General features: G+C 52.4%; 6 protein-coding genes across 6 annotated transcripts; 1 reads left to right on the plus strand and 5 right to left on the minus strand.

Annotated features, from left to right (window-relative positions):
* Positions 1-372: 372 nt before the first annotated feature.
* Positions 373-2970, minus strand: G647_02409 (uncharacterized protein; the record flags this gene model as incomplete). The annotated part of the gene is made up of 1 exon (XM_008726758.1): positions 373-2970. One exon carries the CDS (start codon positions 2968-2970, stop codon positions 373-375), a length of 2598 nt encoding a protein of 865 aa, XP_008724980.1.
* A 197-nt stretch (positions 2971-3167) lies between these two features.
* G647_02410 (uncharacterized protein) lies at positions 3168-3791 on the minus strand (the record flags this gene model as incomplete). Its single annotated transcript, XM_008726759.1, has 3 exons — positions 3168-3281; positions 3530-3646; positions 3702-3791. The coding sequence occupies 3 exons, from the start codon at positions 3789-3791 to the stop codon at positions 3168-3170; spliced, it is 321 nt and encodes a 106-aa protein (XP_008724981.1).
* Positions 3792-5444: 1653 nt separating this feature from the next.
* On the plus strand, positions 5445-6702 carry G647_02411 (V-type proton ATPase subunit D; the record flags this gene model as incomplete). Its single annotated transcript, XM_008726760.1, has 4 exons — positions 5445-5451; positions 5505-5593; positions 5643-6563; positions 6619-6702. The coding sequence occupies 4 exons, from the start codon at positions 5445-5447 to the stop codon at positions 6700-6702; spliced, it is 1101 nt and encodes a 366-aa protein (XP_008724982.1).
* A 1750-nt stretch (positions 6703-8452) lies between these two features.
* G647_02412 (uncharacterized protein) lies at positions 8453-9876 on the minus strand (the record flags this gene model as incomplete). The annotated part of the gene is made up of 2 exons (XM_008726761.1): positions 8453-8509; positions 8575-9876. 2 exons carry the CDS (start codon positions 9874-9876, stop codon positions 8453-8455), a joined length of 1359 nt encoding a protein of 452 aa, XP_008724983.1.
* Positions 9877-10452: 576 nt separating this feature from the next.
* Positions 10453-11167, minus strand: G647_02413 (uncharacterized protein; the record flags this gene model as incomplete). The annotated part of the gene is made up of 2 exons (XM_008726762.1): positions 10453-10613; positions 10666-11167. The coding sequence occupies 2 exons, from the start codon at positions 11165-11167 to the stop codon at positions 10453-10455; spliced, it is 663 nt and encodes a 220-aa protein (XP_008724984.1).
* Positions 11168-12175: 1008 nt separating this feature from the next.
* On the minus strand, positions 12176-12364 carry G647_02414 (uncharacterized protein; the record flags this gene model as incomplete). The annotated part of the gene is made up of 1 exon (XM_008726763.1): positions 12176-12364. A coding segment is annotated over one exon (189 nt), but the record flags the coding sequence as incomplete, so codon positions are not given.
* Between the last annotated feature and the right edge of the window lie 860 nt (positions 12365-13224).

Here is a 13224-nt window from a genome sequence, read left to right on the forward strand (position 1 = left end):
AAGCCGTCTAAAAAGCGTGTTATCGATCATTGATTTTTGTCTAGATGCGTCCCGAGCCTAACTCCACATCCAAGCACCTGCTGTAAAACTCCAAGCTGACCCGCAATTGCGCCCTCAGTATCGTGCTTCTCCCATCTAGATACCTTGCCGCCATAACTCTTACGCGTCTCTGGACTGTAGGGACAAGACCGTACCACCCACAGACTTCCGGGAAGTTCGGACAAGAACCAACGGCGTCCAGTGCTCAAGTCTTCTTGTACGCATGTAGGAATCGCACGATTGCCAAGTGCCCGTTGTCGGCAGCTAACTTGGCGGCACTTTTCCTCTCTGATTCCAAGGCCTCGTTGTCTTCGTGCGCATCGAGGAGCAATACTAGCGTGTCCACACGGCCGTGTTCGGCTGCTCCTTCGATGGCAGACCTTCCCCGCTCATCGCTCCCGGAGCGGCAACATTCGCTCCTGCTTGAAGGAGGATGAGAGCAATTCGAGCATAGCCGTGGATGGCGGCGGCCTGGAGTGCGGTGACTCCAGCGATTTTGGCCGCCGGCGCATTCACATCAGCCCCGAGGTTGAGAAGCTGTTGCACGAGTTTGGTGTCACCGACCTCCGCTGCGAGTTGGAGTGCTGTCCTTCCCCAGTTGTCGCTCGCAGGTGCGTTTGGGTCTGCACCTTCACGTATGAGTGCTTGAACGACACTCGTACACTTTGTTGATGCTGCAATTTGAAGGGCTGTCATCCCATCTTCCGGATTAGCCGGGCTGTTCACCCACGCACCGGCTGTTATCAAGGTCTCGATTATGTCGATGTTTCGAGTAGCCGCCGCCGCTTGAATCGCGCTCCTTGTTTCCTTGATCTCAGCGTTTGCTGGAGCGTTGACATCGGCATTTGCAGCTAATAGCATCTGCACGACCTCCAACCTGCCTCGCCTGCATGCCAGCTGGAGAGCGGTCCATCCATCTGCGAATGGGGTATTTGGGTCGGCGCCTGCGTTCAGCAAGGTTTGTAGAATCTGGGGTTCTGGGTAGTAGGCTCGTACGGCTGTTTCGAGGGCTGTCAACCCACACACAAAGGCAGGTGGAGCATTTGGGTCTGCACCATGTTTGAGGAGCAGCTGTACCAAATGTAGATTGGACCCCTCGACAGCCACCTGTAAAGCAGTCCGGCCTCCGTTCGCGGCGGCCGGAGCATTCACGTCCGCGCCAGAATCTAGTAGAAGCTGCACGAGGGTAGATGAACCGCTCCTGGTTGCTGCCTGTAAAGCCGTCTTCCCCAGATCGAAGTAGGCGGGGGCATTGATATTGGCATTGGCGTGAATGAGCAGCTGTGTTAGCTCAGCATTTCCGTTCCTGGCGGCTATCTGCAGAGGAGTCCATCGACATCTGTGGTTCGCTTCGTCATTGGCATTGGCGCGAAGTTCCAGTACAAGGCGAGCGATGTTGCCACAGCCGTTGTCAATCGCTCTTTGAAGTGCTGTTCGACCATGGCCATCGGCTGAAGCATTGGCATCTGCGGAAGCATTGGCATCTGCGCCAGCATCCAAGAGGAGCTTGACAACGCCGATATCGTCGCTTCGGACGGCTGCCTGAACTGCTGTGTATCCATGCTCATCTGCTGCAGGCGCATTCGGATCTGCTCCAGCCTTCAGCAATAACTTGACAATTTCCAAGCGGTTTCTTTTCGCAGACGCGGCAGCTTGCAGTGCCGTCACGCCTTCAGTCGAAGAGGCGCGCGCGTTCACTAATGCACCAGCTTTGACGAGAGCTTGAACGATCTCGTAGCTTCCCACCTCTGCTGCGGCTTGCAGTGCTGTTCTTCCCCTTTCAATGGCTGGGAGGGCGTTGACATTTGCACCCGCGTCCATCAACATCTCGGCCAGCTCAAGATTGCCTCTGTCAGCAGCAAACTGCAGCGCTGTTCTCCCATGGTATTTTGCGGCCCCGGCATTCACATTTGCGCCTTTTTGTAATAGACGCCGCACCGTTGTCTCGTTTTGAGTAGCCACTGCCACCTGGAGGGCTGTATGCCCGTATCCTCCCATTGCCCTGAATTCCAGATTGGCACCGGCGCCCAGGAGCACTCGGACCATCAGAGTGTTATTGCTCCAAATAGCTCCTTGTAATGGCGATACGAGTCTGTTTTCGACGTCTCCTTCCAGCAATGCGCACGTGGAAAAGTCCCCTGAGTTTGCAAGAGACAAGTCAACTCCAGCGCCCGCCGCAAGTAGGATCTGGACGGAGACAAGGTCGTCCGCCTCGGCGGCGAGCTGCAATGGAGTTTTCGTCAAGCGAGGGGCGTAACGCTCGTACCTAGTCAGCACTTCCTCGTAAGCTTCTCCCCATGGTGCATCGACATCTGCGCCAGCGTCGACTAGAAGATGAACCATCTCGGGTGACCTGGTGGCAGCTGCTACTTGCAGAGCAGTCAGATATCCTTCAATGCTTTCGCTGCCCATGTTTGGGTCAGCATGGGCCTTCAGTAATATCTCCACCATCTCTGTAGACTCATCGTCCGCAGCTATCATCAATGGTAATGTGTTCAATGGTAATGTGTTATCGAGCTGAGATGGCTCGTTAGGATCTGCACCCGCTTCCAGTAGCATCTTGACCATTGCAACGGAGCCTGTCCTGACTGCAGCTTGGAGGGGTGTCATCTCAAACGTGTCTGCAGTGACGATGTTCGGATCTGCCCCTGCGGCAAGTAATATCTCCACCAGCTGCATGTTCTTCGTCTCTGCGGCCAGCAAAAGGGCAGTTTTCCGATTTGTTACGCCCCCTGGAGCGTTGACATCAGCTCCAACATCGATAAGGCACTTCACCATTGAAATGTCTCCCCGCTTTGTGGCGTTAACAAGTAAGTTCGAGGCAAATATATCTGCTGTCAACAAAGACGACTTGCGAATAATCTTTATCACCCATGCTTGTCCGTTGTTCGATATCCATTCCACGAGGTTGGCTGTCTCAGTATCCGACATTAGATTGTTGGAAGAGAGGTATGCACAAAAAACAAACAGGCGAGACAGCACGACATGAGGTTGTGAGTTGTAGAGGTTCTTCACGCTGACCGCAAGTCCGCCGTTGTCTCTGTCGACCATGAAGGGCTCCAAGCGCAAATATATGTGATCGATTTCGGCGGCACTTGAACGAGCTCCACCCTCCTCGAGGCATCTTGCTAATAGTAGTCGTGCTTCACAAACGGATCCTTCAGTTGGAGCACCTGAGATTGCAAGAAATGGTTGTTGCAGGCTGGGATCTCCCGCAAGTAATGCTGAATGGTGGTGATTGGCTGAGGACTGGACGTCGAAAAGGTCATGAAGCCAGGTGTTATCAGCACTCAGAGTGTTGGCATGCGGAGGGTATCGAAATGTCGTATGCCACCAGTCGAAGGCATCGCTCATGAAAGATATAGGCGCGAACGATACGTATTCCTGATTGGAAACTTGCCCAAAGGCAGTCGGTTGAAAGCGTGCGCGTACTGAAAGCCATCAGATTTTGGAGGAGATGAACTCGGAAAGAGGTTGGTTCTGAACTCACGCTGCCCCTCGAGTAGATCTTCGAACTCAAAATATGGCAAACTTCGAGGCTGGTGAAGCTGGAATTCTGTAAGCGCAGCTGGAGTGCAGACAGATACATCTCTGGGAGTTGCGGGGTCTGTGTGCAATTAGCCAGCGTCCCATGAGCGAGCCTGAATTCGTGTGCAACGTACCGCCTGCAGAGGCTTGCTGGTAGGACTGAAGTAGAGGTACATGGCGAGCGATCTCCTTTCGCACCTTCTCCGCAGTCTGCTTTTTCCCATGAATGAATACTACGCTCTCTTTTCCAAACAGCTGCCGCTTCTGTATGCGATAGCTGATAAACTTCCAGCTGTCATCCCTGGTGTACTTTGAGAAACCCCATTTCCTGAATTTCCGAGTGTACTGAGACAGCCTAAATTTTCCACATCAGCATTAACGGAAGGAGAAGGGGAGGAGCAGAACAAACGACTTGTCGAAGCCATATTTTTCCTTCATGAAGCCCAGCACTTGCTCTTTCGTCATCCCTTGCGTCAAGTATAATGACTCCATCTCGCTTTTGTACTGAGTCCATTCTCCATCAGCGCTGGGTCCAAGTCGCGCCATTGATACGGGCAGATATCAACTAGTGGTGTCGGCGTATCAAACTCAAATGATTGAAAGCCAGGTGGCCGGAGTCTGGCCCTGTCATAAGGAGAATATCCGCTGGACGTCCAGTAGTAATGGGCTAGGAGTGAAAGAAGTCAAAGCAGGCACTTTATAACTCTGAAGCAGGTGTAAGGCTTTCCAACACAAACAGGATCGTGTATCCGATCTTATTGGCTCAAGCCGAATTGTGCGCGGCCCCGGCAGTGGTGTATGCAGGGCGTTGATGCATGAGGCTGGCATTGCTCATTCGCAGGGCCGCTTCCACCGATGAGGCATAGATCCGCGTGTTGTTCAGCGCCTTGCCTGCTCCACAGACCGTAAATTTGGCCTTGGGCATGACTGGGCGAGGCCACTTTATTCCTGGCTCTGCTGGTGCTTTTTTGTGATTGGCGCTCACTTACCCATCGCCGTGCCGATGAGTTGCGAAGTGATCCCATCGGAGCGAGAAGGCATGGCCTACGAGCGTGTCTTCTACTCCACAGAAGCCTTGCATCTCCATTGAGCGCTCGGACACCCTCCAGGCCTGAGGCGAATCAGTATTGAGAAAGACCGTGGTGCCGAAACCCGGACAATGATAAAGATTCCCTGATCGCAGCTGCTGGCGAGAGCTGTCTGACAGGTAGACGAAGGTTTGGCGAGGCGGTAGTACACCCTCGCAGGCGATGCGACACAGTGGATGAAGAGAAGAAACACTCGGGAAGACAGATGGTAGAATCAAATCGACGGAGCGTCAACTTCGAGACGGAGGCATCAGGCCGACTGGTATTGAGTGATACGGAGGACACGAGTAGGTGAGCAGAGAGCTCTGATGGAAAGAGTCAGCAAAGAAGTGGGAAATTGCCACATATGTGATAGACGCATTGCACTTTCAAGCTTCATCTCATCTGCTGAAACCCAGCGGCGGCTGCACGTCTGTATGCACTGCTGCCAGCGACCAGGAGCCAGGGTAGCTGCCCAGGGCACACAGGGTCAGCCCAGGCTTAATTAGGTGAGGGTGAAAGAACAACCAAGAAGAGTGACTTTGGGTAGTTAGCGACTTCGCCTTTCCAGCAGAATCACGTGGAAAGGTGGGATTACGGTGGAGAGTTTGACAGCGTAAACCTTACGGCGGACCATTGACGCTGTGCAGCTCGACCAGACAAGAAACGTCAAGCCGGTTGATCTATTCGCCTGGTTCCTGTCCTTTCGCAGCATCTCTTTGCGCTCTAGCAAGCTGCGACGTCAAGAGATCCTGGACACAACAGCAACAGTGCTCCTCTTCCTATTTTGCGTACCTGAACAATCCAAAGATGGAAGGTAGGTGGCGATGTCTTGACGAGGACCCAGCTTCCTACTGAACACCGTCCCAGGCCTATTATTCAACGTGAATGGCGGCTACCTAGAGGGCATAGTTCGTGGTTACCGCAATACCTTACTGACGGGCACAAACTACGGCAACGTACGTCGCCACGGACAAAATCCCAGACTATTTGACTGACACAGCTTAGCTTACACAATGCGAAACTATCGAAGATGTCAAGACACAGCTGGGTCCTGCCTACGGCGAGTCGCTCGCGAGCCTCCCTCCCAATCCCTCAACATCGGCCCTCGCGAATAAGACGACAGAGAAGCTTGTGGCAGACTTCCGGTATCTTCAAGGTCAAGCGACGGGGTCTTTGGCAAAATTTATGGAATACCTCACCTATTCGTACATGATTGACAATGTCGCGCTGCTCATTACGGGGACTCTGCACGAACGAGACACAAAGGAATTACTGGAGAGATGCCACCCACTGGGTTGGTTCGAGACGATGCCGGTCCTGTGCGTCGCAACCAACATCGAGGAATTGTACAACTCGGTGCTCATCGAGACACCGCTGGCTCCATATTTCAAGGGCAGCTTGAGCCACCAAGACTTGGACGAGCTCAATATCGAAATCGTCCGGAACACATTGTACAAGAACTATCTGGAAGATTTCCACAATTTCGTCAACACAGATCCTGAGATGGCCATGACACCTACGGGGGAGATTATGTCGGAGATTCTGGAATTCGAGGCAGATCGACGAGCCATCAACATCACTATCAACTCATTCGGCACAGAGCTCACCAAAGATCAGCGGAGGAAGCTCTACCCGGAGTTCGGCAAACTATACCCCGAGGGAATGCTGATGCTATCACGAGCCGATGATCTCGAGGGCGTCGGGCTTGCCGTGAGCGGCGTGGGTGACTACAAGCGATTCTTCGATGAAGTCGGCTTCAACCAGAGCAGCGGTGGTGGCGGCGGCAACATGGCCGGAGGCATGGGTAGTGATTCGAAATCACTCGAGGACATGTTTTACCAAAAGGAAATGGAACTATCAAAGATGGTGTTCACCCGGCAGTTCACCCATGCTGTCATCTATGCCTGGGTCAAGTTGCGAGAACAGGTCAGTGCATATCCCTCGGATCAGCATGGAAAACTTGCAGCTAATTCCCTTGCAGGAAATCCGAAATATCACGTGGATTGCCGAATGCATTGCTCAGAACCAGAAAGAGAGGATAGGGAACTACATCAGCGTTTTCTAACATGGCTTTCTAGGTGTACACTACCATGTGATATTGCGCGGCGTTTTTGAAGACGGGACGGAACTATAGTATCGTGCACGCAATTCCAGCACCGTCGAACAAGGCTGTACGTACACGGCAAAATCTAAACGTTGCACACCCCTCGGAGCCGTTGTCTTCTCGTTTATGAGTTGTCGCGGCCGCAGGCTTCCAGGTACCGCTTTTGAGAGCTTTCCACTTGAATATCGTTGAACCCACAGAGACACATCAAGAGATTTCGGTCATTTTGCTGGGGATAAAGTATATCGCTTCGAACCAAATAAGCCACCCGCCTGCTGCTGCACTCATCAACCCCAGCTTATCTATGTGAAGACTTTGCATTGATCCTGCCAGGCCCCATCCGCTAGCCCTCAACTATCCGGTCGACTCGTGTTTTGTGTGTCGAAGAAGTTTCTTTTCGTGTTGATAACGAAGGTATATCCATCACGCCTTTTCCGTCCCAGAGGGAGCTCGATGATCATCTAACTCGAAGGTCAAGCCATTAGAACCAAGGGGGGCTACCGCCGCTGTCGCCAGACGTGGTGCAAGGAGAGGCCGGTGTCTTCGTTCCACGACTTAATTTACTCGTAACTAGGTTGGATACGTCGCCTGGGTTGAGTCGGTCGAGAACCAACTCAACCAGCAGCATATATACAGCTCGGCTGCTACTGATTCTGCTCGCCTCTCTCTGGATCAACGCCTACGTCTATGTGCCCCCGAGGTGGATGGTCCACGTTCATCCCTGTATTCAATATGAAGCCCGATGATCCACTTCGTGCCATGTTCAATATTTAGCCCGGTGTCCATCACGCGCATGTTTGTCCTCCTCGACATCACTACCTTTATCCGTCCCAAGCCGCGGGCGGGACTACGACGGGGCCTGGCTCGAGCTGCTGGGTGCAAAAGACCTATGCTGAACGTCTATAGTGGTGGTGAGGGCTTGCGATTTGTTCGCGTTGCACAGGCCAACCAGCATCCTGATGAGATAGCACTTGATATGTGTAGTCTTCACTTGTCGGTAAATCTTGGTATACACCTTGAAAGTAGTCGAGCTGATCGCCTTTTCTTGATAATATAGCAAGACTGCTGCGATAGGAAGACATTGCCCCTATGCCGCAGCACGCGACACGACGCAGACGATGTCGGCACGGAAGAAAATGCAGCATTGCTAACCGACAACGCGAGGTCATGGTGTCGGTGACGGACTGACAATCGAACTGACTCACTTAGTCGCACAGCACAATGTTTCTTGTGGTGCTACTTTTTGAGATTGAAGGAAGCTATTTCCGCTCCCTGAGCTCAGCACAGAGCCATCTCAGATAGACTCCAGCAAGACGTATTCAACAACTTCAGGGCCGGATTTCTCACATGCTATGCATTAGAGACTCTTGGCGCTTCGCAAAAGACCGCCCCTTGTCCATGAAAGTATGCACCCCCCACGAAGACCTTTCCAGCACTTGGTTCAAGGCATCTTGGTGAGTTTGGCATGATTTAGTTGGTGTATGATGAGAGGCCTGGCTGTCTTGGTACGAGCGCAACCCGAAAAATGAGCCCGAATCTTGTGAAAACCAAAGTCTAAGGTGACGAATGCCCAGCAACGTGATATAAAAGGGAGACTTTTGGGTGACCCAACCAGCGCCCAGGTCGCCTAAATCCAAGCAGGAAGTCCTGCCACGGGTGAAAAGGTCGATGATAGACCTGCGACTGGGACGAATAATGCCCGGTATGATCACTAATCGTACTGGAATAGCACGCTGATGCTCTCGCCATAGTGTACTCTCCGGATGGCCTGCCCAAGGGATTGTCAATATCACTTGAACCATGGAGAATTGGACGACCATGGATGCCACTTACCTCAGCAAAGACATGCCCAACCTCAAGCACTTCAAGCTTAGGGCATCGTTTCGCATGTTCGGACTGATCGACTGTGTTCGTAACGATCACCTTATCCAGGGCACTTGCATTGATACGCTCGATCGCATCGCCGCTCAAAACACCGTGAGTGACCAGAGCATAGACTTTGCTTGCGCCTTCCTTCTTCAATAGCTTGGCCGCTCTGGTAATTGTGTTGCTCGTGTCGGCCAGATCGTCGATGATGAAAGCGACCTTTCCGGTGATATCACCGACCAGCATCATCGTGGCATTTTGGCGATCCGTGATCTTGGTAGGTCTTCGCTCCTTGTGAATCAATGCAAACTCAATGCCCAATGCATCCGCTATTGCGGTCGCTCGTTTGGCGCCTCCAGCATCAGGACTGACGACTACACCATTCTTGTAGTCCGGAATGTGCTGCTGAATGTACTTTTTGAGGATTGGTCTGCCGTAGAGATTGTCGACAGGGATATCAAAGAAGCCTTGATACTGAGGATCATGCAGATCCATGGTGATAATGTGGTCAGCTCCCGCGCACGTCAGGAGGTCTGCTACCAGTGTACCTGCTTGTGCGACCCATTGCCGATAACCAGGGCGAGGCTTGAACGTCTCTTGCGGGTCCACCTTCTGCGCCGAAAGTGGCACGGCGAAGTCGTGGTTCGCAACGCCATTGGTGGAAGCCGCCGAGTCTCCGCGTTTTCTCTGATTGGGAAAGTATTCCTGTTTGGTGGTCGAGTGAGAGCTTGAGTCTCGGTAGTGGCTGAACCGGGCCTGGTGGGTGGGACTGTTCTCGACTTGATCAAGATCTGATTTTGAAGCTGCTTTGTGAAGTGGGTGTCCATTCGCCAAACCGTGACTTTCGTGCTTGTCTGGATGCGGGGTCGGTGGAATGCTATCGAATGTGTAGCCATTGGTTTCTGAGACAAGCTTGCTGCTGATGTTGCCAGCTTTTATCAAAGGAGCGCCGCTTTTGTTGTAAGGGATGTCGGACTGTCGAGAGTATGGGAAAAGAGGTAGCACAGCTGTTACTTTCTTCGCGGAAGCAGTCTTGCAAGCTGATATCGCAATGAGAAGCTCAACGAAGTGGTCATTCACTTTCCCACCACCCGACTGTATGATGTAGATATCTTTTCCGCGAACCGATTCGCCTATCTCAACCCTAGTTTCGCCGACTGCAAATTTGGAGAAGAGTGCTTGCCCGGGGGCGATGCCGAGAATCTCGCAAATGGTTTCGGTCAAGGCTGGGTGGGACGAGCCACCAAAGACGACAATGTTTCTAACCATCTTGTCGTGAGGGCTGGGCGAGATAGTAGAGGTGTGTGTGAGCTAGGTTTGACGACTGTGCACAAGGCTCAAGGTGAAAATAAGAGGATATAGCCGTCCCGTGACGAAGGTGACGCCGGTCACTTGAGATGGCCAAACCTGTAAGGCTCTGAAGCCAGTGAGGTCCACAGAGGTTTTGACATGATGTGAAATGCAAGTAAAACAGAAGTGAGCCGTTGGATGAAAGACGGCTAGTGCAGTCACCGGAAGACTCACGCAGGAGACTTTTTGTTTCGCCCCACCTTCTACTTCGAGTCGGACGTCTTCCGAGGTCGCGTGGTTGGCGCCAAATACCGATGGCGTCATATCATCGACTCAAAAATTACAGTAAGACATGAGGAAGCCTATATTATGGCCATGTGATACTGACATACCGAGCGCATCAGGGACAGTAGAACGTTCGCGCGCTCTCTGATCAGCAGCCGGCCATTACACTCTTCTTAAGAGGTCTTCGCGATGCGCTGCGACCACGAGTCATGCAAACTGCGTTGCCTCGCTCCACCGGCCACGGCTCTGGGCAATGATGATGACATTGAGCTAATCGCCGGTGTCAACCTCAAGATCCAGCTGGACGTTGTTGCTAACACCATAATCTTGTAGCGTCAGTTGATCCTTGAAGGGTCTTTCGCCCTGCCGCTTGAGGAGGATTTCGTGTGGCTGTCTCCCGATCATCGAGGCAACAATGACCTTGAAGTCCTCTGCAGTCTTGTCACTATACGTGTGATGAGAGCACAGGGTCGATAGACTTACTGATTGGATCTGTGGGGAAGCATGGTATAGCCTTCTTCGTGCCTAGCCGGTCATTGACGTAGACAATAATCATCGGCTGCGTAGGCGCAGCAGGTGGTGGTACTGGCTTCTTTTCCTTCTTTTGTCTCTTCTCCTCTCTTTCCTCACGCGGCTCGTCGTCACCACGATCTCGCCTTCTCTCCCGGTCACTGTCATCTCTTGTGGGAGGATGTCTTCGTGGAGGTGGGCTCCTAGATCTTGAACGTGGCCGATAGTGATCTCTATAGCCTCGCTGCAACCCTGAATCTCGGGCCCGACGGGAGGAGTCATCATCGTCTTTGCGCTTCTCCTTCCATTTGAAGCCCGCATCTTTGCGTCGCGGCCGGTCTTCCCGCCTATCTCTGTCTCGTCGCGGAGATCTGCTGCGTCTGCGGCCTTCGCCTCGAGACGATTCTCGCTCTTTCCTGTCAGTATTGGTTTTGTGAAATGAGGATGATGCTGCCTCACGCTCATCGTCTGCCATGGTTGTGGGCTCCTGGTGGACTTCTTCGCCAAACAGCCAAAGCGGTCAGTTAGTGCAAATAATGTTGAGTGTTTGTGCCCTAGGAATATCGGAGGCCCACGAGTTCGCTTGTTGTTCTCGGATAAACTCGGATAAACTGTTCCGACAATCACGCTAGTGTTAGGTTTCAGGATGGCCGCAGAAAACGAAATCGTTGTTCACTTTCTTTAGGTATGCAACCCCTGGGCATTTCGTGGCATTTCAAACTCTCCTCGGTGTCTAGAACGCAATGCGAGTGGACACAAACGCAGTCCTTTATGTTTAATTCTTGTTCTTAAACTCGGACCTGACAGCTGTTTGTCGTATTTATGTCGCAACCAACGTGTCGAGCATTCAGCTCCCCGACTCAGACCTATTATCGCAACGATATCGTTTAGGGAGAGCTACGATCTCGGCATAAGAATATGACATCCGCAAGAGAGAGGCTTCTGGTCACAGCCTTCAACTTTTCCCCCTGAAGCTCATCACAGCTCCATAGAAGGCCAGCATCTGCATCAGTCGAATGGGATACTGGGAACTTGGAATTTACCTTTATACTGACGATGCCTCGCGCACCTGATATCAGAGTCAAACATCATGGACGAGATTATGCCCTGATCGTTGCAGGAAGCAGGTCAACTGCCGGCAAACGACCGGTTTTCTGGAAGGCCACTTCCTCTGATTTATGCTGATGTTATTGAGTCGACGTTACACCAAGCCAGATTCCCCAATTATCTTGGTTACGACCACATCGTCAAGCCTATACCCGCCTCTTGGAGCTTCGGTCCTGGCAGGAGCGCCGCTTATGAAGGTATTCGGACAGCCAGAATCACATCAATATGCCGTCCCAGTATCGTACAGCTCGGCTGCCGAGAGAGCAGCCGACGAGGCATCAATACGCTCAGCGCAATGCTCGACTTTCTCCTGCTAGCAATGGGAAAATCATGTCCTCTACTGGATGGCCTGTGCCCGAACGGTACATGGCGACATGATAGCCTTCTTCTCCGCCATGGTCTCCAGAACTCTTGATACCCTCTTATCATGCTCACTGAGTGGTATGGAATTTCTGCTCACTTGTGCCTCCTCCTCTTGCTGAAGCCTTGCTCTGGCTGGAAGGACAGTCTCTGATCTACTCATTCCCCATGAACAGATGCCCTTGCCCTCGTCTGGCAGATTTGGGGGCGATATTACTTCGTCTTTACGGATGCCGTGCCACGATAGTCCAGGACTTGGCTACGCTGAATCCTTGCCAAGCCCCGAATATAGTACGAGCTACAGGACATGCGCGGCCAGACAATGGAGTGCAAATATGATTACCATCATTTCCGGTTTCGTTGTATGGCCAGGAGACCACGAGCGGTAAAGGATCATCCAGAAGACTAGAATTTATCGGATCAACCATTCTCCGCGCAAGGCTACAGGCCCCTGACGCATCCTTATTCCACCCATCTTGCTCCCTTCACCTACACATTAACATCTATAATGGAGACCTGTCGTCTGGGTCGCTAGGCTGATAGCTCTGGCATTCTCGCCCACCCAAGAGGGAAGTCGCAAGGACGAAAACATCGCGGAGCCCTTGGTCCATGGAGGCCGCATGACGAGATCGTCTAAGGCTAGGTCAAGGTGGATAAGACAGCCTCCTCCTCGAAGTGGACATGTCTGAGACTGTCAACACCGCTCTCGATGCAGGTGGTAATCTGGCTGCTTGTATTCGTCAAACTCGCGAAGGCTTTCGCGACGTGATAGGGCGATGAACGTCGGCTCATTGCAGGCTTTCATGAGCCTGTAGATTGCTTCCCACTCGCAGCTGGAACTTGCGAACTGATCATTTGAATGACACCGGCGTCTCGCAGGCGGATACACCTAGAGGCTATCTTGTTACAGACCAGGCTCTCTGGCCTCGGTCCATTCAGGAATAATGCTAAGTACTTTCCTTGAGGAAGGCGAACCACCGGCGGAATTGCCTAACCGGCACAAGAACAAGACTGCTCGAAGAACGAGCACATCCGATTCTACGGACGGACTCGTGCGGAGAGTGA

Source organism: Cladophialophora carrionii (assembly GCF_000365165.1).
Source record: "Cladophialophora carrionii CBS 160.54 unplaced genomic scaffold supercont1.2, whole genome shotgun sequence".
Taxonomy (NCBI): Eukaryota; Fungi; Ascomycota; class Eurotiomycetes; order Chaetothyriales; family Herpotrichiellaceae; genus Cladophialophora; species Cladophialophora carrionii.